Source organism: Panthera pardus, unplaced genomic scaffold (assembly GCF_024362965.1).
Source record: "Panthera pardus isolate Hobbes unplaced genomic scaffold, ASM2436296v1 HiC_scaffold_17, whole genome shotgun sequence".
Taxonomy (NCBI): Eukaryota; Metazoa; Chordata; class Mammalia; order Carnivora; family Felidae; genus Panthera; species Panthera pardus.
The window spans coordinates 99,459,919-99,479,658 of NW_026526732.1; the positions used below are offsets into that span (position 1 = coordinate 99,459,919).

Genomic DNA, 19,740 nt, shown 5'->3' on the forward strand with positions numbered 1-19,740 from the left:
CCCCGAGATCAACAGATGCATGTTCTATCTACTATGCCAGCCAGGTGCCCCTAGAGATTCTATTTTTATTGCTATTTTATAAATAAGGAAACTAAAGCAAGAGTATGGGTTACTTTTCTAAACACGGCCATAGAACAATTCATTTATTCAACGAGATTAATTCAGCAACTGATGTCTTACTTTTTTAGAGGCTACAGTTTTGTTGCCCTAGGTCTACTTACTGATCAAACTGGACACTTCTAATAATGACAAGGAGCAAAGAAATAATTGAAATCATATAATATTAAAACTATTTATTAACAAATGGTTTGTTACACTAGTAGATCTATAAGATATTTATTTTCAAAAAAAAAACTATTTTTAAAAGTATTTTTTTTTTCCAAAACAATAGGAAAAATAGAATAGATACACTTTTACAAAAATGTCCAGGACGGATCAGGACAGGTGTCATCTTACACAGGAATATATGTTTTCCTCTCTCCATGAAAGATCTTCACATCTTGCCCTGACCCCCAGCAGTCCTGATCACAGCCTGGGGTCTGCAAGCTGGAGTGATCAGGGCTGGGAGGGTCTTAGGCAGGAAAAACAGAGGTAGGAGATGAATAGCTAATGCTCTCCTGTTCTGAAGTGAAAGCTTTTTTTCAAGGGGCTACTCCAGAGATAAGCACTGAAATACTCCAATTGAATGTGTTAGAAAAAGCTGGCTCCAACACATGCATAGAAAATATACAGTAGAGGGGCACCTGGGTGGCTCAGTCGGTTGAGCGGCTGACTTCAGCTCAGGTCATGATCTCATGGTCCATGAGTTCAAGCCCCGCATCAGGCTCTGTGCTGACAGCTCAGAGCCTGGAGCCTGTTTCAGATTCTGTGTCTCCCTCTCTCTGACCCTCCCCCGTTCATGCTCTGCTTCTCTCTGTCTCAAAAATAAATAAATGTTTAAAAAAAAAAAAGAAAGAAAATATACAGTAGAATTTAATAGCAGTGGAACCAATGGGGGGATGCCTATGTGAGGAAACCTGCCACACTTATCTCTTTGATGAGACAGAAGCAGACTAGAAATAAAAGAAAATGGTAAATGGCCACAAACAAGGTACAAGGATCATGCGTTTTAGGAAACCAAAAGTGAATAAAATGGCTGCACAGTCACAAATTAGGCCTCCAGATAACACAATTTTTCAAAAACTGAAAGAGAAGATGTCCTCAGAATGGCTGTCAATGTTCTCCTGGGGCTTCAAAGCTGTCTCTCTGTCTATAAAGATGCTGTTCTCACGGATAAAGCCTTGCAAGCTTTCACCGTAAATAGAGCCTTCCTGAGTAAGAAATCCCAGCCTCACTCCTGCCAGCACATCAGAAAAATCATCCTGACTGTGAAGGTCTAGTTCTCCTTCCCTCCTCTCAGTACTATTCATAGGTCCACCATGTGTTTTCTTGTTCGTTTCTACTGCAAGTCGGAAGAAGAGCGACCCAGGGGAGATGGCAGTAAGAGATAACTTCCTGTCCACATGGCCTGTGGTTGTGCTAAAAACAAGGTAGAAAATGGAGCTGGGATAAGAAAAGAGGAAAAAATACAGAAAACTGAGTGCATAAGTGGGAAAAAGGAAAGTAAGTCAGAAGAATTGGGATTTGGGTTTGACTTAAAAATTAAAAAGAGAGCTGCGCCTCAGACATAATGGGAATACAACACAGAAGAAATGAGGCAGAGGATGAAGAAAGAATAAAGGTTATGAAGAGTGATCAGCTTTCAGTTACATACCTTATATGCAGATTAGTTTTCTTACTTGATGGCCAGGAGAGTAGTTGAGACCTCTGTGGTGATGTCTGAGTGGTGCTTAGAAAAAGTAATCTTTCTAAAAGAACTGAATTCTCAAAAATAGAGGGTGTGGGTTCCTGACAGCACAGTCAGCTAAGTGACCAGCCCTTGATTTTGGCTCAGGTCATGATCTCATGGTTTGTGAGATCAAGCCCTGTGTCAAGTTCCATGCCGACAGCATGGAGCCTGCTTGGGATTCTTTCTCCCTCTCTCTCTCTGCCTCTCTCTCTCTCTCTCTCTTTCTCAATCTCTCAAAAATAACAAACAAACAAACAAAAAATAGAGGGTGGATCCACTAGGCTGTGAGCTAGACATCAGCAGATATGCTGTGGAAGGTGTTATTAACTTTGAAAATAAACATTTTTATATAAATTACAAAATAGAGGAAAAATTGGTAAAATGACTGGGGATGAGATAGTTGTAAGATAATGACCCTCCACACCCAGACCTATAACTCCTCTGTACCCTTTATTGTATCAGCAATGATATATGGCCCACAGCATAATATGTCAAAATTAAAGAAAATTCTCTTGCATTCTGATAGCCAAAGTTTTGATTTACAGGATCCTGGACCCCACATTTGGAACATAAACATAAGATTTGTGAATATATATATATATAATATAAATTACTGTCATACCTATGTCATCTCGGGCCTTAACATTTTATTACCAGACTCTGAACTTCATTTGACTAGTCCCTGCTTTTCTTTTCCTGAGGGCTCTTCTGGGATTAATGCTCCCATCCCACAGGCACAACCCTCAAACAAAGACAAGCAGGATTCCCCACCCTGTCCGCCCTCCCCCCCACACTCCACCTCAGATTGCCTCACTCTGAGTTGTCCACATTGGCTCCTAGAATTCACCAGCAAATTCAAGCTCTAATTCCCACATGGTAACTTGCTTGATGATACACCCTTTATTCGACACCTTCTCCTTGTCTCAGTTCCCTACTTCCTTAACTGGTGTTTCCTAGAACCACCTCCCAAACTAACTCCTCATACATGAAACTTCTCAGGGAAACCAAAAAAGACACAATTGATTCTCATTATTCACAATAGTTATGTTGTATTAAGTCACTGCAAATATGGAATTAGCAAATCCTGAACCACTGCTCCAGGATGAAATATAAGATTAAGTTCCTGCGAGTCTGATTATGATTTCATCAGTCAATCATATATAGTCTTGTTTAATGTGTCTTTCTGTTTAAAGATATCTTATTTAATATATTATTATTCATTAACATTGAACCTACAGCTAACAGCCCTATAATTCATGCCTAAAGAAAGCTTACCTGACATGTATAGTTTCTCTGCGAGGCACATCATAGCCTTCTAATGTATAGAACGCCAAACAGAACTTCAGCACTATGCCTGAGAGGCCATTTTAAATAGTGAAATCAACAAGAAAAAGCACAGAAATTCAAAATCTGTGGTGCTAAGACATGGAGAGAATGATTGCTTATAGCATGAGAGCTAAAACAAGAAAATAGAACATAACCTTGTTCACCCCACTGGGAACATGTGCACAGGCCAATCAAATATTGCATTGTTCTTCACATGTCCACAGATGACCAGAAAAGTGCAGTGAGTATTGCTTTCAGGGTTACCAATAAATTCTAGTGAGTAGGCAAATTCTTAAGTACGGACTCCTAGAATTTTCTACAAACAAGGGGGCAGGAAAAGAAGAGTAAAGAAGGATATGTAGATTATCTAAATCGATGATTCTAAGAGGACCTCACAGAATTTACCTGCTCCCAAGATGCAGGTAACTGTGTTTTCCACGTATACTATAGGGGTCAGAAGTAACTAATCTAGAACCAATGAGGGCATGCCATTTAGGTGAAGGAAGGAGGAAACAGCAGTGTATTATATGACTGATGGTCATATACCAGACAGGACTGAAAACACCCCAGTAGATACCAGAACCCGCATATGGCAAAGAAAGATCAGATGCCCCCTGCCTCCACCTCCCCACCCCACCTATGTTCCTGTGTTGAAGCACTCCATAAACACCCTGGAAATTGCACACAACCCAAGAAAAAGGGAGTTTCTCAACTGAGTGAAATTGTATTAAATGTACTGATAAATCCATAAATTGACTCATATTTAGTTTCTACTTAAAATGGAAATAATCCCAAATATTCAAGCATCTTAGGCCCCTAGTGAATAACCTGCATCATTTTAGGATTTGTTCATCATGAACACACATTTATTTATGGCTATACCTACAATGTGAAAAGTATCATATTAAGCATGTCACGCCCTAGATGGACACTAGGACAATCACAACAAATGAATACAAGGTAACGTGTAATATACAGGAGATACGTTGGCACAGGCAAGGATTATAAAAATTAAAAGGAGAAAAACATCCCTGAATGTTGATGAATGGGGAAACTTCACAGAGGAGCAGGGATGGTTTGACTAGTCTCTAAAGGATGAGAATGGTTTGCCTTGCCTAAGTAAGGTGAAAAACAGGAAGGTATTTTACATGAGAAGAATGCAGGAGCAAGTTAAACAGTAAGAAATTCCCAAGGCATGCCTGGAGGGAAAGAAGTCGATTGGTTAGGAAAGTAGAATAATAAGAAAGAGTAGGGAGAGATAACAACATGACAGACATAACAAAAGAAGAATCCATTCAATTTGGTGAATGATCAGCTATGAGGTCAAAGCAGAAAAAGGATAATGGCTGAATCAAGTTTTGAGTTTGAGGACTGAGTACTGTGTTATTAACGACAGAAGTAAGGAAGCCAGAACAGAACTCGTTCGAGGCATAATGAATGATGAGTTTGAAGTGACAACATGACATCCGAGGGGAACTGACAAGAGAGCAGCTGAAGATATAAAACTAAATCTCAGAGGAGAAACAGAATAGGAAATGTGGATCTGAGAATGATCAGGACTAAGATAATCACAGAAGCCTGTGAGTGGGTGGGTATCTGAAGGGAGGCAATTAGAGAGAAGGGGTAGAGGAAGAAGAAGTGTCCACAAGAAAACAAAGAAGGAGCAGTCAGGGAGTTGGAATGTAGACATGATCCCAGAGTAGGATGAGGAGGGAGATTCAAAAGGGCATGATCAACTGTGTCAGCTGCTGCAAGGGATAAAAGAGACAGAGGACTGAGGAAATTCAGCTGAGTTTGCTGACAAGCAGTTTATCTCCAGAGAGCAGTTTCGATAGAGTGGCTGAAACAAAGAGACAGAATGCTTTCAAGAGTGGGTTAAAGCGCGAATTTATAGAGGGAGAATGAAGATAATGGCTATTGATCACTTTGAGAGAAAGAAAGTCTTGAAATTACTACGCTTGTAGCACTATCAAGGAAAAGGAGGGAGATGTGTTCATTTTGTCTTTTTTTTTTTTTTTTTTTTATGTTTCTGCATACAAAAGGGAAAGCGTCCAATGAATACAGGACAAATGAAGATCCAAGAGAATGCTAAGAATGGCACTCCAAGAAGGTGTAATAAAATCTAATTCTTATATGGTTGTTATGTCCCAGATACAACCAGTATCAGTGCTTTGCATCAATTAGTACATCTTAATCTCATAATACTCTAGTAAGGTGTGTTTACTAGTATCCTCATTTTGCAGGTGAGTAAATGGAGGCATGCATAGCCTAAATGACTTAACCAACATTACTCTCTGGAAGGAGTGGGGTCAAGAAATGAACTTAGACAGACGGTCCAGAGACATCTTGCTCTTATCCACTGGGCTATATTACTTTGAGGTATTAAAGAAAGAAGAGTAATAACTCCCTTCATGAGACCTCAAGAAAAAGAGGACCCCCTAATTTATTCCAAGATGAAAAGGAAAGTACCTGAGCATCATCACATGTGATATGACATCATATGATGGAGCTCTATCTTGAAACTAAGAGAAGATAGGGATTAAGGTAAAGATATAGGACACTCGGAGTGGGATGAAGATTTAGAAGAAAGAATGTAGTACAGATTCAACAGAAGAATAATAAAACCTGTTAAACACCTTTGGTAGCCCCAGTTGATGAGGGACCATCAAAGGTAGTTAAGTCAAGTTCAGTGTGGCTCTCCAGGGGGATATATGGGAAGATTTGAGTTTGGAGATAAACCTAGTAGTTAATGTTGGGAACCAGGTGTGGCAACGACATTAGGTATTGAAGAGAAGGTAATTTAGATAGCAGATTATGTTTTACAGTTGCAGGCAAGAAACTATTTCAAGTCAAAAAAACAATTCTTGAAACCTGGTATGCTACTGGCCCAATATTTATGACACAAAATTTGTAAACATAGATATCAAATTGGGTAATCTGTATATTTTGATGGGAACAATTAAAGTATAAGGCTATTAGATGTTCTGAACCTTCCATCAAGAAATATTGTCTTACACTATGATTATATTATTATTATTATTTCTGATGTTATTGTTTCTTTATTCAGTATCAATAAATCTCAGACTCTGAAAGACAAAATCTATTATGAAGACTGTATAAAATGAAAACAGTTGTCCAATCTCATATCACTTTTCTATATTGTTCTTTACAACCTCACTGGTACAGGTTAAAATACGGATGAAATACTGACCCTATCCTTGAACCTCCATGAATGTTGAATGGTTCTAGAAAACAGCACCAAAATATCAAAAGAATGAGCTACTTAATGCAATTGGTATCTATAAAATACAATTATAATCCCATCATAGATGATAATTTATAAGACAATTGTTATGTTATTTTCAGAATCATTAACTCTATAGCTAAAAGGATTTCATAAATGTTGGCAAGGATTAAATCAGGGACAATTTCAAATAATAGAAAATATTTTAAGAATATTATACTTTCCCTGAAATATTTGTTTTTTCTAAACCAAGTGTAAGAAACAAACAAAAGTCATAAAAATGTCATCCTGAACCTCGTCTAAAAACATTCTGTTTTCAGAAAATGGATATTTTAAAGTTTAATTCAGGGTTGATCATTCACTAATGATAGATGCTATTAAATATGAAAGATAAAATATTATTCATATAGTAATGTTCACTTTTTAGATGACTGACTCTCTTTAGACTGAGTTTATGAACATTTCCTCAAAAAAAAAAAGGGGGGGGGGCCCAAGGAATATTGTACAACTACACTCTGGAACATATTAATTCTGGCCTTTATTGATTTCCAAGTACAGGGGTATATTCCATTAGATATAGAGGATTTGCAAAATAAATGGTTTTAAAAAAGATTTTGAGTTTTACAAAAAAAATTAATTGCAGGTTAAATTTAACTAATCAATTCTTTTATAAAGTTTTCAGAATCTGAGAGTCTGTAAGTAGCCAGGATGGCCTTATGGTAATGGTCAGAAGAGCAACAGGTACTTTTATATAAAAGCTTTGTGCGGCACCGTTGACTGCTTGCTTCTAATACAACATTAGTGATTGCATTCCAAAGCCAACTATAAATATTTTTCACTTAAAATACATTGTATGTATTTAGGGGCGCCTGGGTGGCTCAGTCAGTTAAGCGTCTGACTTCAGCTCAGGTCATGATCTCACAGCTTGGGGTTCGAGCCCCACGTCAGACTCTGTGCTGACAGCTCAGAGCCTGGAGCCTGCTTCAGATTCTGTGTCTCCCTCTCTCTCTCTGCCCTTCTCCCACTCCCACTCTGTCTCTTTCTCTCTCAAAAAATAAACACTTAAAAAATAAACTAATTAATAAATAAAATATATGTATTTAAGTATATATTTATAGATATACAAAATATTTATATATGTAATATATATACATGTGTAATATGTATACATATATACATATTTTAAAATACCGAACACCTCATTTTACATATCCCATCGCTATGCGTTGTGAGGCAGATAGACACATTTTAAAATAAAACGTTAATAGCATAAGGTATAAACTTGTTGAAACACTCTGCTGTATACCTGAAACTAATGTAACATTGTGTCAACTATACTCAAATAAAAAATAAAATAAAATAAAATAAGATGTTAATATTACTTTACAGATATTCGTAGAAATTCTAATTATTTCATTGCTCATTGGCTGTGATAGTGCCTCCTGATTAAGGTACCACAATTTAAAGAAGCTTTTTAAAGAACATTGAACTGAGACTATAAGGTAAATTAATAATGGCACCTTGTAAGGTTCTGGAAAATTTCTCAGGATTTCCACTTTGGGGTTTGCACAAGAGGCAAGGAGGAATACAAAACCAGGAAATGACTTTGAAAGCAAAAATAAATACTTACTAACTTCTCAAGGTTGATTATTATCTTTTTGTAAGGTCGTGGGCTTTAACACAAATAATTAATAGTCTTAATATATATGTTTCTACACTTAAGTTTTAAAAAGCTAAGCATAAAGAAGTTTCACAGCACAGAACAGAACAGCTCCCACCTTGGCAGGGAATTCTCACCTTATTATATGTGTTGCCACTAAACAGGGTGTGAGAATTCCCCTGTTCATCACTCAGTGAGAAGGAGGACAAATGACTGAAGGGTCCTGGGGTAAGACAGTCAGCATGTGAGAGAGTCTGTGGAGGCAGCAGGGACTTAGCAGAAGGATAGAGTCTAGTCTGATATAAAGGGTGGAGAGAAACAGGCTTGTGAGGAACTGTCACATCCTGGGAACAAGAAAGGTATAAAGAACATGTTAGTGGACAAAAGTCAAGCTCACTTGGAATTAAGTCTAAGTATAATAGACGTTATGTCAGAATCTCTTACTACTGGGGAGCCTGGGTGGCTCAGCCAGGTAAGCGTCCCAACTCTTAATCCCGGCCCAGGTCATGATCTTACAGTTCGTGGGTTCAAGCCCTGAGTCTGGCTCTGTGCTGACAGCAAAGAGTCTCCTTGGGATTCTCTCTCTCTCTCCCTCTCTCCCTGCCTCTCCCCTGTTCACTCTCTTTCTCTCTCAAAATAAATAAACTTAAAAAAAAAAAAAAAAGAATCTCTTACTACTAAGAAGGAAACCTCTCCTCACAGTTGGACCCTTCTCCAGACACCTGCTTTCATAGTATATTGTCTCTTTCAATAATTCTTGTCAGTCTCCTCCTCCAGCCTCTTCTGCCAAACTAAACAAGCACCTGTAGTGTCGCCTGAAGGGTGTCAAGGTCGTTATTTTTGAAAGTATCAAGAGGAGAAAAGTTTAAGGAAGGAGAGAGATCCCAAAGGTGATAGGATGAGATTTAAAAAGTCTTCATTGAAGAGGTAGGTAACAGTGGAAGTTATTTTAAGAGGACTTGTGATCTGGTCGGGAAGAAATGGGGGACACAGAGGAGCGCATCTTAGAGGATATCAATGCGCAAGCAGCGGAGCGGAAGTGTTGGTTTAATTCGTGGTACAGTAAGTGGCCAAATTGGGCCGAGGACCGGCAAGGGATCAGGATAGGCAAGAATGGAAAGAACCATGAGTTCTATGCCAGGCAGTGTGTTACTTTGGAGAGAAACTGGAGATTGTGCATACAGATGAGTTCAAGTGTAGAGAGAGGGAATGCGGCCTTACCTTGGGTTAGTCTTTAACCTGGAGAGGAGATGAATGTGAAAGACTTTGAGGAAGTAGGACCAGAGAGAAGACCAGGCATTGTGAAAGGGGCAAGGAAGCCATAAGAGTGGGAAGTCTTGAGCCTACAAAGAAAAGCTGCAGAAAGGGCCCAGATACGTATGTATCTGTGAAAGATAGGGCTGCTTTTTTGCAGATAAATAAGCACCTCTTATATTTCTGAAATTTTTCATGTAAGGAAATAAATTGACAGTGATTGTTCTATAGTAAAAACCCTCAGTACATGAATTTTATAAAATGAAATCTGCTTTACTCACTTTTGTGGCCTCAGAGTTAAGTACAATGCCTAATACAATAGATGCTTAATGCATTAATGGCTGAAATTTCAGAGGAATATAATGTTTTCTATGAGTTCAATAATGTATTCAGTTATTCCTCTACTCCATGAGCAATGAATGAGTATATTTGGTTTTGTGTGAAATGGAATTTGGTACAAAATAATACACATTGTTCAAAATTATATTTAGCATGCAAGTAAATTCAACTTTAAAACTGTACACTTAATATTTTGTTATGTAGGTTTAGTTCATTTTTCCAATAACGTATTTTTAAGGCACTGATTGGCTTTCTAAAATGTACATTGATGTGTTTGCTGTATCAGTAGATGTATTATTTCTTTTGTTAAGCATTAAATTCAAAACTGACTTTAAAAAACTCAGAAAATTTAAACAGTTAGAAAATTATAATTCTAGATCTCTTAACTTTGTAGAAATGAGAGGTTATAACCCTCTGAACCTTGAAATGGTGACTAATTAGTATCTTGTTTGTGCTGCAATATTTATTTTACATATCAAGCCAATACAAATATTTTCACTCATACACGCTACAAGCATACATAATTATAAAAAAAAGGATGGCATCCTATTTACAACATTTTACATATTATTTCTCTGTATTTTCCCCCAACTTAACAACAGCTTTGGTATATTTCTATGTCAGTACATGAAAGCTTTGGATGTCCTACCAAAACACATTACTGAGTTATCTCACGGATGTAATTGTCACTCAGTGAATTCTCGTGGAAGCTCCAGGTATATTACCCAAAATAGCAAATCACTTAACATTGTGATAAATTTACCACCTCTTTGCCAGGTTTTACACTTGCAATTCCTTTCTTTTGTCTAATTCCATTGGCCAATACTGCTAACATTATTAAATAATAGTCATGTTATTCTGCAACTTTAATGGAATGCTTGTAGTATTCCATTAAAGATGGAATTAAAGATGGCTTTTAGATTGAAATGTATTCTAATTTTGTTTTATTTCTCAATCAACTATTCCATTATTTTATCAACAATTAATTACACTTCTTAATCAGGGTGGGAAGTGATTAATCTGAAAACCGAGTAGCAAACACAAAGACTAGCTGTGTAAAAAAAAAAAAAAAAAAAAAAGGTGACATTATTATTGACAGTTGACAGTGCTTAGGAAAAGGTGATCAGAACAGTCTGGTTTATATTCTGGCCTCAACTTTTCTTGGAGGGTTCAAGATCCATTGTGAGGATGTCAGAAGCCAAGTCTGTAGTCATGCAGGGGAAGCAGAGGGTTTGTTATACGGGGGAAATCTGGCAGGGCTAAGGCCTAATCAATCAGGCAGCAAACATTTCCTGTTTCTACTCTCACTATGGCCAACCTCCATCTCTCAGGAGTCGGTCAACTCTGAAATTCTGTGGGGTCAGATGATACCAGCTATTTCAGGCAGCTCGGCAGGGAGAGGACAGCAGAATTGTATCAGCACTTGGACAGGTCATAGAGAGCTAAGAATCTTGGCCAGGCTCACTTGAGCACTGTCTGGTTGATAATACAGTGCAGAGGAGAAGGGATTCTTGGTGGTGACAGCCTCCACATCTATGTCACCTGAGGCACCAATCTGTGCTAGCTGTCTTCTATGCTTTTCTTAAGTTGTTATCCTGCAATTCTCTTTACCATCACCTTGGAAATGTTCTTTGCCTATCTGTTATGTGCCATCTGCTGTTTCCAGTATGCCAGGCCTTTCTTGGTTTCCTCTCATATTCACTGGGCCCTAAAGGAGCTTCGGGGGTGGGGGGGGGGGGGGGAATGGAATATTAGAAGAAAAGTTTTGACCTTTGCATGTTGAAAATTTTGTTCTGCCCTTACATTTAATTTTCTGGATATAGGATTCTAAGTTGCAGAATAATTTCTTTCAGAATTTTGAAAGTATTTTTACAATTTCTGTGTTACTCTACTGCTACTATTTTATAGGTATTTTCCCAAAACATTTTATGTTTATGATTTCTATGGCCTTTCTGATTTCCAGTTTTCTTTTGCCAATTCTTATAAATTTATTTTTCTTGTTTTCCTTATGCATAGGAAACTTTATTGTTCTTAAATTCTATACATTGTATACCTTATTGATTTATTTTTATTCTCTTTTTAATTCATTAACCATGTTTAGAGTTGCACGTTTTCTTCCAAGGACTATTTTAACTGTATTCCTTAAGTTCTAATAGACAATAGTTTCATTACTTTTTTTCTCATTTCTTCCCAGGTAGAAATTTTATTTTGAATTTCCTCTTTAATCGAAATTTTGTTGAAAAACAAATCTTTCACTATACAGATGGCCAGGAAAGCCAAATTGTCATAATGTATCTTGAAGTTTGTTGCTTTTTAAAATGCTTTGTCATAAGATAACTTTAGAACCTCCGAATGACTCCAAAGATTTTATTGGTCCTTCTCCATCTCATTATTATAAATATACAATATTATGTATTTAATATATATTACATATATAATCTCCATCTCATTATTATAAAGATATACACACACATAGCTTTATCCCTATGTTTCTATTACTATATATAAGAATCTTAACTATATATTAATGTAACATATATAACAGGCTCTCATAGTGCACGCGTGTGCACACCTACATCATCCCTGTCATCATAACTATCTGTGGATGTTGATGTAACTTCAACTTCATACCTACAATGTTTTCATATACTCTATTGCTGATTATACATTCACAGTTTTCCCATAGAACTGTAATTTTATTATAAAGAAGTCACTCACTTTAGGGAGTAAATTTTCTCTGACTTATTTCTCTTTTAGGTCCCCAAAGTGTCACTTTCTTTTTATTTTATATCTAGAACACAAATGCTATATAATGAGACTAGTTTTAAATCTATACTTTGATCTAACTGCATCATAAAATTACAATATAGTGTCACTTGCTCACTACTTACTGCTTTAAATATTCAGAGCTGTTTTCAAAGCATTTTCAAAGCATTTCTAATGGTATCAAAGGAATGAATTTCAGTGTATCATTCTATAGTTTTCTGTGTATTATTTTACAGTATTTTATGCAGCAGGAAGAACATATATATTTCCAATTAAATTGGGTTTTTAATTTTTCCTTTATGAATATTCCTCAAAAAAGATGCTTATCACTGACTTCCATAAAACTTTAAACATTGTAATATTAAATACCTCATGTCTTTAAACAGTACTGAAATTACACAGCTTCTCCATGTCCTGATGCCTACTCTGTAACTATCTTATGATGCCATCATATAATTATTAGTTAAAACTCAAGACAAAACTATAAATGTAGGAATGGGTATATTATTAATAATGAATTAATAATATGGCTATTAACAAAGCTTATACTACATATAGATATTATATCATCTCTGCCACGTCTTGCTATGTATTCCTATATTAGTGGTATATTCAATTTAGATTATTTTGTGGGAGGTTTTTTAAAGTAAAGTCACTTGTTAATTTTATGAGGATTATTTTACTTAAAAATAGTTAATGTGATAAATCATATATCCAACTGGGCACATGAACTTCCATCAAGGACAAAAGGCTTAAGCAACAGCCAAGTGAGGGCTCTCTGTTCAATGCACCAAACTGGAGAGCTGACACTTTCCCAGAAATCTCACTTTAAAAATGCATACGTTGTGACTATCTGGCTCTCAGGCTTACAAAGGACACCATCGTAAACCCATATAAATCAGCAAAGCTTAAAATATTTCCTATAATTCTAAGTCAGGAAGTGGCCAACTCTCTCTGTGAAGGTCCACTTAGTATATGTAATAGGTTTTACAAACCATATATTCTGTCACAATTACCATGGTAGCATGAAAGCATCCTTGGGTAATACATAATGAGTAGACATAGTTGTATGCCAAGAAAATTTTATTTATAGGAACAGGCGGTAGACCAGATCTGGCCCACAGGTAATAGTTGGTGACCCCTGTTTTAGATGGAAAAAGTCAATAAAATCTTTACCATGTCTGACTCATACCCCACCTCCACCCCAATGAATTATCTTGAGGTTGGTAGATACTACTTTGGAGATCACTATTCTAAATGATTCCTGAAAATGAACATCATCTACCCTGCTTTAGCATTCAATGGATGAATCTTTTAATGTTTTAGTTTTTGAGGGAAGGACAGGAGTCATAAAATTGTCTCATACGTGTTTCTATCAGTGAGATATGTTAACAGTTATTTCTAATAAAATGCTGTAAACTGTTTTTCATTTACTTGAGAATTGTCATTTTCAATACAAAAATACTCAGCACAAATTTTTTCAGAGTAAAATAAGCTTTACTTAGGAGCTTGGTTTTTAGAAAAGGATTAATTATTTTGGTTGATTATATCATATCCTAAAAACCTTAAAGATCACAAGAAGTTATGAAGCAAATAATACCTTGGTTCATTAGAGGAAAATGTAGCGGACAATATGCAGTGAATACATTAATTTTGCTGTGTCTATTAAGAGAACTGGAGATACTGAAGAATTAAGTATTGACACAGACATCCAAAAATGAATGCTAGAGCCATATCGACTGCATTTGCCACTCTAGAAAAAGCCTACTTTCTATTCAGCCATCAAGTCAAACTATTTAACTTCAAAAGCTGTTTTCATTGCAACACCAAAGGGCATTTTTAAGGCACTATGGGCTCTTTTCATTAAAGCCTGCACATCTGAGACTCTTTTGTTCCATCCTGGCATTTGAAAGCTACCCCCTTTTCTGTGGTTCCGAAGTAAAGGGTGAAAATCTACTTTCTCTCTGCTCCCTCTGTCCCCACTTCACACATGCAGCTATTTGTGCCCCTGGAAACTCAGAGCACCACTGGGTGACATTGCTGGAGCCTTTAACCACATCCTCTCTCCCTTCTACCTCTTATTTTTAAATACAGCCCTTGTTTTCAGTTTTCCTTTCCTGCCTGGAGCTTGTAACAATTTAAAAATCAGAATTATAGCATTTCTGCTACAGTTTCGGTTTGAAACAACACCCTCCCCCTTCATAAAGTCAAGAACAGTTACAACGTATTTCGTAACCAGTGACTCCTTCAGCCAAAGGCGTATCAGCATTTTACAGACACTGTCACAGAAACCCCAAATTACCAAGAAGAGACTGTAATTATCTACATTCCCCGAAGATCAAGCCAAGATAAATTAGGTCTCTTAATTTTGAACATATGGCATAACTTCTTGTTTATCAGTCCTAATTCTGAAGAATTCATATGCATTTTAAAAACAGACGTACTTAAAGCCACACTTATCTATTTCAAATCCTCATTTGAACCAAAAAAATGTAAACTTGCGAAGTATGAAAAGACATAGCATATGCTTAGCTTTTTCAAATCCCCTTCACCAAAAAAAGTTTTTAAATGATTAAAATATAATTTTGAAGATAGGCTTTGGATTATTTAGGGCTTAGAGTCTGTGACTGTCTAACAGCAAGCTTCACAGAGCAGATGAACTAGATCAGCGTGAAGATATTTGATGGCAACGTGTTCAAAGGACAAGGAAGAAAATATTCTGTAATCAATCGCAGTGGGCACTAGAGCGTTAAAATGCTGAGTCTTATGTTTTTCTACACACATAGTTTAATTCTTGTCTTAGGTTGCCCGCCTACATGTATTTGGTGGAGAGGAACAACTTATATTGAAGAAGTCAAAAAGCAACATAGAAGAGAGACTTCTGTGACTTCTCCTAACAGTGGGGAGAAGGAGAACCTATTTGGTGACCCTTTAGCAAGGAGTCAGTGCCCTTCTTCCAAAATTATAGTGATGTTAAAGGAAACAATAACAATAAATATTTCAAATGTGCACTCCCTTGAAAGTGTCCAGAGCCCTTTTGCAGTGACTATTTCATGGAATCATAAATGGGTATTAATATGCATACCATTACAAATGGAACTTGTAGTCCCATTTTTCTAGGATGAAATTGAAGTTCACAGTTTCTAGGCTCACATAGAATCCATGTTCTTTCCATTGCATTCTATCATAAAGTTTCCTTTGCAGGAAGCAGAAGAGTCAAGGACTGCAGTTACTAGCAGTCAAGATCAGTCCCTTAATGGATCAGAGGACCAGAGGAGCAGCCCACGGCAGGTGCAGCCTGAGTGTGCAGTGGACAGTTATGAGTGAGGAGGTATGGAGGATTGCAGAGAAGGTTAAGAGTGGCAAAAAGAGGCTGAGGTCAGAGTTCAGAGTATGTAGAATCCCCTAGAATCTAAGCTTCATGCTGCAGGGATATTATCTGCTCCTTTTCCAGTAGAGTCACTCCTATCTATTGCAGAGCCTGGCACAAACATTAAAAGGTTGGATGCTATGAGTAGAGAGAAAGGAATGAGTGTGGAGAGAAGCTGCAACACCATTCATCAGGAAACCATAGCACCGCAGGGACTGCATGCCAGGCAATAAGAACAATTTGTTATGATTTTGACCTAAGCAGGAGAGTAGAAGACTTTCCATCTCTCCAAAGGTATGACCTAAGTAACACTTGCTCTTTTTTTCTTTTCCTTTTTCAAATCACCTAAGGATGAGAAATATCATGCAATACTATTTAAATAGTATTTAATAATAATATTTATCATATTATAATAATATTTAAGTAATATTTAATACTATTTATTATATTATAATAATATTTAAAGACATAGACACAGAATTTCAGGGTAAGAGGGCACTGTTGAAAGTATTTTGTACAATGCCCACGTTTTGCAGGTATGTAATGAGGCCCAGGATCAGGAATGACTCCATCCAACAGCATGCATTTTTCATACAGATGGCTGATATTCAAAAATTTCTCCTTTTGTTTGATTTCCTTGAAATCTAACAAGTGGGGAAATACAAGAATGAGGAATAAATGTCTGGGAAGGTGGGGAAGCCATAACGTTGCTGAAATATCTAGAGCCAATGAAAATGTATTCCCTTTATCTAACAGGGCTATCATTACAAGTAGAGGCTACATGGAACGTGGGAGATTCCATAAATGGAGGCTTACTTACCTCCTTTGTACAAATCAAATAGGAAAAATTCTTAGTTAAGACACAAAAAGAAGACACCTAGTTACTGTCAGTTGAACTGAAATGCCCTTAGCAGGGTATAATTGAGCTTCATTAGTCATAGTATTCTTGAAGCTGGAAGGGAACCAAGAAATGGTCTGGTCCAGGATTTCTCGATTCCAGCACTACTGACATTTCAGGCAGGAAAATTCTTTGTTGTGGGAGACTGTCCTGTATATTGTAGAATGTTTAATAGCATTTCTGGTCTCTACCCACTAAATGCCAGAGGCATCCCTGGTTGTGACAACCAATAACGTTTAGGGCAATGTCACCCCAGTTGAGAACCACTGGGCTCACCCAATCCCCTTACTTCATGGATGAGTTTCCTGATTCACAAATGCAAAGGGTAGAGCTGGTTAATCACACTTCCACAACTACAAACCAGATTTCAGAACTCTTCCAGCAAAACCAAGCTGTTCTAGTTTTCTTTTGATTCAATTATACATCAGAACAAATAAGGTCATCAGGTCCTGCCTGGATGGGAATTCTAAATTCAGAGGTGAAACTAGCCTGACCCTACAATACCCTGCAAAAGGCCAGTTCTTCTATCAAATGCAATTCATGAGAACCCAATATTTTCCAGAAATGGATTAGCCAAAGATTGAAAAAAAAAAAAAAAAAAAAACCTCTGTTTTTCCGAACGTACCAAATGCAATGGATATCATATACACTTGGTTTTATTTGAACAGGTAAAGTATGTTAAGCCTCTCAGCTCTACTAGATAAAGATAACCAACAATCCAGCTTCTCATGAGTTGTTTATTTTAAGACCAAATGCAATTTTCTATTTTCAAGAAAGAGTAAAGATTTAAAAAAAAAAAAAACATATTACACGTCTAAAGGTCCATTAGACAAATTGATATTTGGATGGCCTGGCTACAAGAGATTATATTTCTCTTAGGATGTCCATATTTGGAGATTAGAACATTATTTCAAAAAAGTCAAAAAACCTGCCAGCTCTTTCATCCCTAAGGAATCACCAATTTTGAATTTATAAATTTACTACAGATCTTCCTTTCCATGTAGACTTTGAAATAAAGAAAACTACATTTTTGCATTTGTATAATGTATTCCATTTTCTTTTTCCTATATATTTTTTTGTAAATGACCTGTTTCACCAGCCTGAATTCAATTTTCCATATGCTGGACTTCTCACTCAGGCTGTGTTTGGCTCTTTAATGAAATTCAAAAAACCATTTTTTTTTTTACCACTTTTATCTCTGATTCATTCTCTCCAAACATTCTTTTGGTTGCTCTTCTCATTTGGATTTGTTGTTTTCTCTGCCTAAATTACCCACCTTAAATTATTTTATCTTGGATCACAGAAAAGAGAAGGTTTCCAACTCTCTTCACATAACTCATTTTCAGACTTATATATCTTGCTGTGACCTTTACATTTGTCATCAAAGACTGTCTAATCTCACCCACACGTTAAAATAAGCAACAATGTCCCTAGTGCTTTAGAGAGTATAATGTGTTTCAAACACATCAATCTTAGCATTTATATTCAGATAATACATCCAAATTTTACTAGGTCCCCCTCTATGCTTTCTACCTTGATTCCACTTGTCATGGGTCAAAGAAAATCGTTCAAGAGAGAAAAGAAAATCAAAAGGCTCTCACTCTGATTGCATTTCCTAAGGATATTTATTGTTAAATAACAAAATTCAATCAAGAAAATTTTAAAGATTTGGTTGGCTTTATTAAATGATTCATGAACCAGGCAGCACTCCATCTAGCAAGTAGAGGGGAGCTCTAAGGAGTTCTACAAAAGGGAAGCCTTTTATAAGAAGGGTGGGGCAAGAACATTACTAGCAAAGAAAAGGAATGTTCCTTGGAGGTGGCTTTCAAGGGAAAAGCAAGGTATCCTTATCATGCAGATTACTTCCCCTTTCATTGGTGGGTGGAAATGATTCCAGAGGCACTCATTGACACAGATTGAAAAATTCTTGACTGGCAAGGTAAGACTACATTTTCCAGGGAAGTTGAAACTACAAATCACTTACGTGTTAAGCAGGGGTTTGGAAACTCTGATACCATTTTGGGCCTCGGGTTTTGTTTTTGTTTGTAACACTATTAATAACTACTGTCCAAACCATTTTAAGGCAGTTGTAGAACCGAAAGTTTGTAAGGAGAGAAGAAGGGGAGTATTGTAGACAGTGTCCTGGTTGAGGAGCACTAGTTTTACCAGACTGTCTTGCATGCCAGAAGACAAAACCATGCCAAAGGCCTGTGATTGTTACCATCTAGAGTTCTACCTACAGGCTGACCTTGACTCAAAGCTCAGGGAGTTTACTTCTGTAAGTAAAGCATAAGAAGGTATCTTTTTCCTTGCCAGTAAATACAATTTTCTAATCTCTAACTAACGTTTACTCTGGATATTACTTAAAATATTTTTACACAGCTACCTTCTCTCTTTTGACATTCATCAGAGAAAAATAACACAGAATATTTAATTTTCACAAGACCTTATCTTAAAACTGGAACATGATTTACATGAGAGTTTCTAAATAAGGCAGTGCCATTCCTCTTAAATAAAGATAGATGGGGACATCGTGAATTAACAAAACATCAAAGACCACATTTGCATAAAGCTTTCAGATTGTCTTTGTTTCCCTGGTAGGTTAGGGTATGGTCAGATACCCCATATCTACCAATATTTGTTAAGCAACTATTGCCTCAGAGTTTAATTATTAGAATTCAGTTGCTTAACTAATTATTAGAATTATTAGAATAATTCTATCTATTATGATCAAAGTGGCAATGGGTCCTCTTTGTGTGTTTGCTTGTTTTAAAGCAAGTAAGACTCTCTTCGAGACTTTAACCCTATAGAAGGCAAAGGAAGGGGGACAGGAAAATAAGTTTCTCTTAGCTTGTAGACAACTGCAACAGAAAATTGCAACCCTGATTCCAGTCTCCCAACTTCAATAATTACACAAGGTCAAGAGAAAGCTTAAACCAAAAAAAAAAAAAAAAAAAAAAAAAAAAAAAAAAAGGGAGAGATGAAATTTTTAATTTGAAGAGGTGATCCTATTTGATTACATTCCAGAGAAAAAGCAAATTCTGTCTCTCTAGAA

General features: G+C 36.6%; 1 protein-coding gene across 14 annotated transcripts in view; it reads right to left on the reverse strand.

Annotated features, from left to right (window-relative positions):
- The window catches only part of MLIP (muscular LMNA interacting protein), a 247,734-nt gene that overhangs the window by 25,700 nt on the left and 202,294 nt on the right, over positions 1-19,740 (reverse strand). For 11 of the 14 annotated variants that reach the window (XM_019457441.2, XM_019457438.2, XM_019457448.2 and 8 more), the window contains one exon: positions 8,196-8,402. The exons of the other annotated variants lie outside the window; for them this stretch is intronic. In XM_019457441.2, the coding sequence (XP_019312986.2) occupies positions 8,196-8,402 (207 nt within the window). The remainder of the gene's footprint in view (positions 1-8,195; positions 8,403-19,740) is intronic. 14 annotated transcript variants of the gene reach the window in all.